This window comes from Mixophyes fleayi, chromosome 7, assembly GCF_038048845.1.
Source record: "Mixophyes fleayi isolate aMixFle1 chromosome 7, aMixFle1.hap1, whole genome shotgun sequence".
In the NCBI taxonomy this organism is placed as follows: domain Eukaryota; kingdom Metazoa; phylum Chordata; class Amphibia; order Anura; family Limnodynastidae; genus Mixophyes; species Mixophyes fleayi.
In genome coordinates, this window is record NC_134408.1 from 151,806,489 (window position 1) to 151,817,352 (window position 10,864).

At 44.4% G+C, this 10,864-nt stretch overlaps 1 protein-coding gene across 6 annotated transcripts in view; it reads left to right on the top strand.

Moving 5' to 3' along the window:
- Positions 1 to 10,864, top strand: part of SEMA5B (semaphorin 5B) — a 279,879-nt gene that overhangs the window by 205,846 nt on the left and 63,169 nt on the right. For all 6 annotated transcript variants that reach the window (XM_075181160.1, XM_075181164.1, XM_075181163.1 and 3 more), the window contains 3 exons: positions 5,218 to 5,316; positions 8,541 to 8,754; positions 9,451 to 9,736. In XM_075181160.1, coding sequence (XP_075037261.1) covers positions 5,218 to 5,316; positions 8,541 to 8,754; positions 9,451 to 9,736 — 599 coding nt within the window. The remainder of the gene's footprint in view (positions 1 to 5,217; positions 5,317 to 8,540; positions 8,755 to 9,450; positions 9,737 to 10,864) is intronic.

The window sequence follows — 10,864 nt, forward strand, 5'->3', positions numbered from 1 at the left end:
TATTTTCCTTTCTCGCCGCTCCTCTTCTGTCTCCCCCCTCTACATAGCCCTTCAGTGGCTCCCATTCCCCTTCAGAATCCTCTTTAAACTCCTCACACTCACATACAAGGCCCTCGCCAACTCCACTGCGCCCTACATCTCCACCCTCCTCTCTATTCACACTCCATCCCGCCCTCTCCGTTCTGCCTCTGATCGTCGCCTCTCCTCCCCCCTTATTACCTCCTCCCATGCGCGTATCCAAGCTTCACCCGCGCTGCCCCCCTCCACTGGAACAAGCTCCCTCCCTCCATCAGAACTTCCCCTAATCTGTCCAGTTTTAAACGAGCTTTAAAAACCCACCTTTTTCTTAAAGCCTTTCAGTCTCCCACTTAACTCCCTACCTTTTCTGCTGCCTTTCCTCCTACTTTCCCCTTCCCCGCCCCTGTCCCCCTATTCTCCCTCTCTCCCCTGCGTCTCTCTGTCTGTCCACCCCTTCCCTTAGATTGTACGCTCCTCTGAGCAGGGCCATCTCGCCTCCTGTTTCCACCACTTCTAACTCTGCTCTCCAGCTACTTTGCCCTCCTCCTCGAGGACCCTCCTTCCCCCGTCCCCTCTGGGGATCTCCCTGTCTTCCGCGCCCTCCTTCTTGGGCTCCGTTGTTTGCCGATTCTCCCTCCCCCTTTCCCCGCCCTCTCTAGCTGTGCATTGAGCTTACTGAGTTACTGTGCTTACTGTTTACTGTACTGTGCTGTCTTACCTTGTATTGTAATTAGTTTTGTCCCTGTACGGCGCCACGGACACCTTGTGGCGCCCTATAAATAAAAATTAATAATAACAGGGATAATTTCAGTTTGTTTCTTAACCTTTTCTTACAATACATGACCTAGTAAGGCAACAATTTGGGTTAGATATTTGGGGTGATACTTATTTGCCGAGCCATCTCCTCTTATCAGTGTGTAAACATTCTTCTCCCCACAGGTCTAGAAATTACGGAAGATTAGATGTACAGCAGAGTGATGATTGTCTGTTCTGCTTCGCTGGAGTTTAGGTGTCAGTGAACCAGTTCATTGTGCGGCCCTGTAGAATGTGCAACGCTTTATGAATACAAGAGAAAAATAATATATATTTAGTGGTAGTTCAGTCTCCCTCTCTCCTCTTACAATCTCTCCAACAATATACCTCCAGGGAAGGTACAGAGACAATAAGGACATGATCCAGCTGATGTGAGACTCCAGCATTACACCTCTCTGTACCTCCGAGCACAGTGTGCCAGCCCAGGAAGCCACAGGTAATCACCCAGGTGATACACGCTCGGCCGGGCTATGGAGGGCCTCAGTCACCGCTCAGTAGAGATGTTGGATCGCTGCCCAGGCTGCCTCTGATCCTTGGCACAGGCTGCGCTCAGCGGGTTATGTGAGTGTTGGGAGTTGCAGATACAGCAGGATTCACGGCTCAGAGTCTGGATCACATTTCACAATATTCAGAGTTTTACATTTAAAGTGAAAGATTCATTTTTTTCTGAAAATTAGATGCTCTGGGAACATGCTGGCAGTAACACGGAGGACTCTCTGCATCATAGACAGCGTGGTCCTCACCCTGAACCTCAGTCACTGAGATATAGAGATCATTATCCCGTGGTCACCGATCATTACCCTGAGCCATGTTACAGTCACACATGTGAGAAAGGACATAGTATTGTTATATATATATCCCATCAGTCCTAATAGTCCTCTATAATCTGTGTCTCTGACATTCATTGTACAGGTGGAAACATCAAACATTGCAGATGATTATTTGGGGTACACACTAATTCCTGGTGAAGTTCTCATTTGTCTACACAGGTAAATCATAGAGAAACGATTTCATGTGGCTTTATCCATCCTCACATGTCCTCAAGAAGTGATACACATGCCCGGAGCAGCGTGTAACACAGCCATGACCGGAGCAGCGTGTAACACAGCCATGACCGGAGCAGCGTGTAACACAGCCATGACCGGAGCAGCGTGTAACACAGCCATGACCGGAGCAGCGTGTAACACAGCCATGACCGGAGCAGCGTGTAACACAGCCATGACCGGAGCAGCGTGTAACACAGCCATGACCGGAGCAGCGTGTAACACAGCCATGACCGGAGCAGCGTGTAACACAGCCATGACCGGAGCAGCGTGTAACACAGCCATGACCGGAGCAGCGTGTAACACAGCAATATGTTCCATATAACAGAACTGGAAGTCAAGAAACTGTGTGACATGAACATTACTCAGACCATCAGTATTATACACCCGTTTGGGAGACCAATACAAAAACACAGATTAAGAAATATTCCAAGTTAAATGTGTTTTAGCTGCTAATACCGAGCACCGCAGGAATCTAATCCTAGGGCCATTGTCAGAACTGAAATTTATCTGTTTTTCAAACGGACAATAAGAGACAAAGTGGCGACCGACCGTGTAAAAGAAAATCTGTATTAATTTAGAAATGTTACAAGTGAGACGCTGCTAAATGCAAACAAAACGGGAGTTAGAGCCAATCAGAAGCCAAGAAGAGAGTGATACAATGTATAACATCCACCACAGCAGCCACTTATGTGCTGTACAAATTGTAACTCTTTAGTTTCATCCTTTCAACCAGCAATATCAGGGTCATCTCTGTGGACTTATATACAGTCAGTGCAGGAAGATCTGTCTCACATTCTCTTGTATTATGGAACAATTACTTCAAATTATTATGGAAAATGGCAAAATATTTCCTTTACTGGAACGTTTCTCTGATACATGGCTGCGCCCATATGCAGACACTAATCTATACTGTCCTGTGTCATATAATGTCATTTAAATTAGTCACTTTGTGAAACTTTCGTGGGTAAACACTGTATATGCTAAACAGGGAAATGGTAAAATAATCCATATAATAATAATAATAATACGAAGAACAACAGCCTCCTCTGTGCAGCATCTTCCCTCCTATTTTTAGTAATTTTATCCTATTTCAGAACGTGTGTAGAAAGCAGAAAGGGATTAAGAGAGAATATAACCAGAGCGTAATAACACTGATCACTGTGACAGTAAAATTACTGAGAATGAAACAAACAAACGCTGGAAGAGTTTTATAGACGGATGATGCAGATTTATTCCGGGTCACGGGCGCCGTGAATCTGAATTATTACAATAGTCGATTTAAATAACTGTTTTCTAGATGAAGCCGCTTTCTTAACGCTTGTCGGGATCCTATGTGTTAAATGAGACCCGCAGCGTTCTCTTGTAGAATCCCACCTCCGCTGGCATTACTAAGTATTGTAAGACAACAATTAAAAAGATCTGGGAAAAGTCTTTACAATCATTTTCTTGGGGTGAGTCACATATCATCCATTATATTAATTGCAGTGAAACTCTAGAATGTTTTTCTTCTATTTGAATTTAGTCTTTTGGGTTAAAACAACCTGATTTATGTATTTTATAGTGAGAACAGGGGCAGAGGGATCTACATTTTGTTTTTTAAGTTGCTCCCCCTATGTAGTGTAAATATTCTCTGATGAATCATGTGCGGGGCCTCTGAGAACTGATTTTTATACTTCCCAACTCTGTTCCTCGGTATTATGAACAGGAAAAATCTCAGACACTGACTGTCAGATCAAACCCTACAAGACGCTATCACTGGTGGACAGACCATTAATGCCAACATGTACAAGGACCTCTCCAATCTTACTCCCCGACCATGTGCCTCCGACCACTGAGCCATACCTCCTGCCAGGTCCTAATCTATTCATGACCAACTCCCAGAACAATACGTTACCGCAGAGTCCCCTATGGCAAGCTTCCTATGATCAATGGCCTCACTTTGGGGAACTTCAATGTCACTGCTAAGAGAACAGAAAATTAATTCTATATTGTGTTAAAGAATTCTGATCCGAACACGACACTCTGAACACATGTAGTCTGGTTCTGGTCTGAGATGAACCAGTTCTCTTGTTGTGAAACGCATACATTGTATAACGTGGCATAATAATTACATTACGGATAAACCGTTCTATGTTACCCGTAACGTAACTTGTGTCCGTTCCCCTTTTCTCCCTTTGGGCCAAAACCCCATTTGTGGAAAGGCGCCCAGCAGAGGTGAACAAGCGTCCCCAACACACGTTCTGTACCACTGTATTATTTTGTGCATTAGTTGTATATTATTTTCCCATGGTGCGATGCTTTTTATTTATTAATTTGTTACGATTGAATACAGTGAGGACCGGAAACCTGTAAATCTGTTGTAGTGGGGGACTTAGAGCGCACAGAAAGTGTGCTAAAATGGCACAGATGCAAATCTGAGACTGCTCTGGAGTGCAAGCTCTTGGGACCTAGAATATTCTCCAATTTTTGTATCTAGGTTAATCTGATATTTATAATAATATCCAGACACTGTTTCACACATAAATATACAGTTACTTTATTACCACCGTTATTTTGGGCTTAATTCTGATGTACTACACTGTTTGCTTCCCATGTTCTCGTATACACTATATTATATGTGTATAATTATATTTATATATTAGGTAGGATTTGTTATTTCTCGCTGTTAAGTTCCTCCATCCAAGTGTTTGTGTGTCTCGGGGGTTCTGGTATTTCCATGTTCTTTTAATAAACTGTTGGTCTGGTATAAGGCCTGGGGCTTCAGCTCTTTAATCTCTCACCTACGCCATATATGGTGCAGGCTGCATGTTCATGTAGAGTAAACACGTCTGAAACAGGGCAGACAAATTACAAGGAGACCAAACAGATTTCTGACACTTCAATGAAAGGGGCGTAAATCACTGTGGCCTATTTGTAAAGAGAATTAAACCTGGGCCCCCTTGTGTGACCCCCTCACGTTGTCACACATAGAGTGCGGGTATAAGGAGACTACAAACAGGAGAGCAGAGGCTGAGCTCGGATGGAGGCCGGATCTCTACATTACAGAGATGATGATAGATCCATCAGACCCCCAGAAATATACTGGGGGCAATGGGATGGGACTCGTACATAAACAGTTGTCATCACCCTCATCGCTATGTGTACGTTTTCTTCACCCATTAGAGTTGCATTCAGTTCCAAACTAAATATGAATATAAATATTTAAATATGAAAATGAGCGATGTCAGGGTGTGGTCAGTTTCTTAAGTAACTACGGATAAACCGACAGATTGGAAAAACTCTACAAGTGCTCGAGGTGCGTATTGTCTGTCATGTAACCGCTTTCTGTTTGTCGCTGCAGGAGGAGTGCCAGAACTATGTGCGCGTGCTGATCGTGAACGGGAAGCGAGTGTTCACCTGTGGGACTAACGCCTTCTCTCCGGTCTGCACCAGTCGCCAGGTACAGCGTGTTTCCATATTTGTGTTGGTCGCAGCGATACAACGTGACCATACACATAAATATGATATATTGTTTTGTATTATTTGTCATCTTATATAGAGCAGAATGAACTTTGGGCTTCATAGTGCATCCAGCCAATAAATCCAGAACTACAAACACGCTGAGAATTATTGGAACATTAATACTGTATATCCTGAGCAGACATTCTAAGCGCAGAACCGTGTTCTGGTAGCCGCACATGATATTTATAGGAACTGTGTACGTTCCAGTGACAATGGACACGGTCACCATAGTAATATACAATGCTTGACCAGTAATTAGCACCTGAACAGTTTTCACTTCTCCCTTTTTTTTTTTCTTGCCGTCTCTTCACGTTGTCGCCATCCCGCCATCTTCCGGTCGCACTGCTGGTGGCCTCTCCGTCATCTCTGACACCTTTGGGGGCACATTTATCATTTAACGTTGAAATAGAGAAATGGTTATCAATCCTTATCGGACGGATAAGTATTGATTCATTTCTCAAATTTATCAAAACCAGAGTTCAGAAACAGCAGTCCCGATAATCTGCTGTTTCTGTGAAAAAAAAAATCATACTTACCCCCCTCTTCGGAAGCGCTGTCTTCGGGTCTTCTCCTTACTCTTCAATTGCGCATGTCCAGTTCCAAGAACTGGACATGCGCAGACAGTTCCCCTCTCTGTCTCTGCAACGATAGTTGCCGAGAGAGAGCTGTGATTGACAGGGAGGGATCATGTGATCCCTCCACACATGCGCTGTCCAGCTCTGCTCTCCGGAGCAGAGCTGACAGCATTAGATTTTCTCATGTACGCCAGCTTCAGGGACCTTAATTATCCATTAAAAGCACTATCGTGCTTTATTAAATATGCCCCTTTGATTGTTGGGTGTTCTGAGTGGACGGACAGCCACCAGTCCTACCAGTGACGCTGCTGGTTATGGCCGGAGTTGGAACTCGGCATGGCGCAGTGGTTCGTGGCTACGCTACAGCGCTGGAGCCACGGGCTGGAGATTGAACCAGGAAGCGATCTGCATGGTGTCTGTATGTCCTGTATTCTTCCTCCCATGTCCAAACACAATGATTGGTTATTAATCTTCTAAATTGTCCCCTATACTTATACAGCGCTGCAGAATATGTCGGCGTTAGATAGATGTAGGATAATAGGAGTAACCTCCTGGGGGCCCCTTGTGAGCCGCTCTTCTTATGTATCAGTAGCGGACGTGGCAATGTCAGGAGCAGAGCGATGCTGGTACTTTAGAAATAAGGTGCCTCGTGCCTCACAGATAAGCAGACTGGGATTACACAGCACCCGTCCTGGGCTTAGTTCTCCTTTAACAGAATAATATAATATTACCTTATGGGAATCATAGAATATAAGATTATTTTCTTCATTATACAAAGGTGAAACCAGTATACCCCATATCTGTTAATTATGATTCTAAAATATATTTTAATTGCTTACGTCTGTGTTTGACGAATATATATTTTTCCACTAAATATGAATCCAGTTGTGTATGTGTGTGTGTGTGTTTATATATATATATGTATATAATGTGCGTATGTATGTATATGTGTTTCCTCCTGATCATTATCTGATAGGAGATGTCCAGTTTCAGCCATACCCTGCTGTGTGTGCGCTGTTGTACGCAGACCGCCCATTATACTAGTGTTAGGGTGGCGCTACCAGCACTTAACCTTGGATCTGAGACAGAAAATGTAAGTGCAGCAACTAGTGCAGGTTACCAGGAAGTTGGCTTCCCGCAGGCGGCTTCTCGGAGCACCGAAAAGCGGAAAAGTGTCAGCGGAATATTCTTGGCCAGTTCTGAGTAACTGTATAAAATCTCCTCTGTGTGTTTCTAGAAGAACATCTGTTTCCATTGAACTGTTCAGCGCCCTCCTCCTCTCTCTGGAAGCATGAGGTTCCTATAAACAGATTACTGATAAGAATAATAGGAGGAATGAACGGCTCTCTGTGCAGTGTGGAGGCGGCTTAGGGGATACGTGTTTCCCTATAACCAGAAATAAAACCGCTTGTGGCCACAGCAAAATGTTACCATTGCAGCAGAGTCTGCAGTCGCCCGGGCGGTAGCGGGTCACCCTGAGGGCGTCTTCCCACCTGGGAGATGGAGTATACTGATGAAGTATATTTTCACGTCACTCACATAGTCGGCTGCTAGATGGTAGCGATTTGCACATTCCTTGGCTCTGCTGGTGCAGGAGGGGTAGTGTCAGTGTCAGTGTAAGTTCACGCACCAGGATGGGATTTTATAACTCGTTTAAAGTCGATGTGGCACCTGCAGATAATGGGGCAGTTATTTGTGGGCTGAACTAATATGCAGCCTATCAATTCACAGGGAGCTAGCAAGTGCCTCATGCCTCTCTGATACCTAGTGAATGGATAGGCTGCATTCTCAGTGATGTCACTGGTTCCTAGTGACTGGATAGGCTGCACTCTCAGTGATGTCACTGGTTCCTAGTGACGGGATAGGCTGCATTCTCAGTGATGTCACTGGTTCCTAGTGAATGGATAGGCTGCACTCTCAGTGATGTCACTGGTTCCTAGTGACTGGATAGGCTGCATTCTCAGTGATGTCACTGGTCCCTAGTGACTGGATAGGCTGCATTCTCAGTGATGTCACTGGTTCCTAGTGAATGGATAGGCTGCACTCTCAGTGATGTCACTGGTTCCTAGTGAATGGATAGGCTAGATTCTCAGTGATGTCACTGGTTCCTAGTGAATGGACAGGCTGCATTCTCAGTGATGTCACTGGTTCCTAGTGAATGGATAGGCTGCACTCTCAGTGATGTCACTGGTTCCTAGTGACTGGATAGGCTGCACTCTCAGTGAGGTCACTGGTTCCTAGTGACTGGATAGGCTGCAGACTAGTAAAATTATATTTTCCAGCGTTTACATATAGATTCCAGGAACTTGTCTGCTTTTGTTCCTATTAATTAAAAGACTCTAGTGAATGCTACTTATAGCAATCAATCAGCTTTGAATTGATTGGTTGAAGTAGATTAAATCACATTAACCTCAAAAGAACTGTTATTTAAATGTAATGTTACATTGTTACGGTGACTTTTATCTGATCCATCACTGAGTGAAGAGATTACTGACCTGGGAAGTGGAATTAATAATAAACTTGTCCGGCAGTTTAACCTCTGCATTGCTGGAGGGTGTGACACACATCTGTCTGTTTTGTAATCCAGGTGGGTAACATTAGCAGAGTGATTGAGAAGATAAACGGAGTGGCTCGCTGCCCCTATGACCCCCGTCACAACTCCACCGCCGTCATCACATCCCGGGGAGAGCTGTACGCCGCCACCGTTATTGACTTCTCTGGCCGGGACCCAGCCATCTACCGCAGCCTGGGCAGCATCCCCCCTCTCCGCACCGCGCAGTATAACTCCAAGTGGCTGAATGGTAAGGAGGAGTATTAATACAGGGCGGGCCTGGCGCTCTGCAGCTGTTGTAGAACTCTTGCTGGAGGGACCTGCTGAGACTTGTAGTTCAACAGTAGCTGGAGAGCCACATATTGCCTACCACTGGTACAGAGCTCATTACAACTCGTATAGCTTGGGCTCAGTCTGCAAATAATGAGCGTCTTGGAAGAAATTTTATGCAGGAACGGAGTAGAACACTGCAAGTGCTCTGGAGATACAGGGCCTGATTCATTAAGGAAAGTAAGACAAAAAAATGAGTAACTTTTCTCCTGGACAAACCATGTTACAACACAAATTAGTTTATTATTTTGCATATCCGTTAAATACTGGCTTTTTTTTCATCTAGCACACACATACTTTATAGCTTTATTTTTACACTGAAATTTAAAGTTGATCTAGGACATGACTTACCCCACCTATAAATCTGCCATCACATTTTAAATTTACCCCCCCCCCCCCCCCCCATCCCCCGAAGCAACATGGTTTTGCCCAGGTGCAAAGTTGCTCATTTTTCCTTGCTGTACTTTCCTTAATGAATCAGGCCTGGCCAGTGCGCCTATGTAACTAAAACTAGGTAACCATGTACCTATGTAACTGTATAACTATGTACTGTACAGTGTATATCACACTCACTGTATATGATCCCACAACACTTTAACTTTGTTCTTTCACTCAGAACCCAACTTTGTGGCTGCCTACGACATCGGACTGTTCACGTATTTCTTCTTTCGGGAGAATGCGGTGGAACACGACTGCGGGAAGACGGTGTACTCGCGTGTGGCCAGAGTCTGTAAGAATGACTTTGGGGGGCGGTTTTTGCTGGAAGACACCTGGACGACATTTATGAAGGCGAGACTGAACTGCTCGCGCTCCGGAGAGATCCCGTTTTATTACAATGAGCTGCAGAGCACGTTCCTCCTGCAGGAGCAAGACGTCATCTACGGCGTCTTCACCACCAATGTGTGAGTCTAACGCTTTATTATATATGTGCTCTCTTGTGGAACTGCAAGTCCCAGCCTGCCCTGCTGCCTTCTTGCTCACCCAAACGAGGGGAATGCTGTTTCTGCGTAGTATGCGTTGCTATAACACTGTGCGTCAGATGTGTCCTTTTACCTGCTGACTTGTGCAGACGTTTCTCTTATCTATGACTGACACTGGAAGTAAACTCAAGACAAGATGGCGAGGCGCAGTGCAGAGTCAGCTTTAGTCCCTCCCGCTCCTCAATTTGCGTAACAGCGCATAGGTTTGTATAGCAAGATGGCAACGCTAGTGGAGGAGAAGTTGGCACCGGCGGAGGGGGAGAAGCTGGGCAGAGTGAGCGCATCCGGTTCCCCTGGTTTTGTAAAGCAGTATAGAAACTAGGCATTTTGCAGGGTGAGATTTTTGAAATTATATAAAAGGGTCAAGAGTGCGATTTTAGGGGCGTTACAGCCATTTCCACTACGCAGAAGGAGTTTTGCACAAAAAAGACCTGTACAATCTTTGGGGCTCATAGAGTACCTGTTGTAAGGTCCTCCGTGTATTCTACACACCTGTAATTTACATCCATGATGATGTATATCTGTGGAATCTGAGAGTTGTGTTTATGACCGAGGAGGGTGCTCGGCAACAATGTAACAATCTCTTTATTGATTACATTCGTAGTGGATGTAATAATGGTGAATAAAAGGAAGTTGTGGTATCTAGTACACACAGCACTGATAGCATTGTCCATGTTGATTTTTGGGGAGGAAAGAGAACATTTTTATAGAGGAGATATATATATATATATATATATATATATATATATTCTCACAAAAGAATAATTATAAGTGCTAGACTGTTAGAGACATATTTTTGGACATTAATTTTACGGAGCATAATTACACAGAATAAGTACCCGCTATAAAGGTGCGATAGCTGTTTTATCACAGTTTTGATGCAAATCTTTTTGCTCGATTTATTTGCTGTTTATTTTATTTCCTCATTCTGACAATCTGATATTCTGGACCATGCAGATCTCTGGAAAAGTTCTTATAGTTTTCATAGTTTAAGAATCAGTGTTGGAAATAGTGATGAATGGCAGGCAGCGCGCTACGGGGTTTAATGGC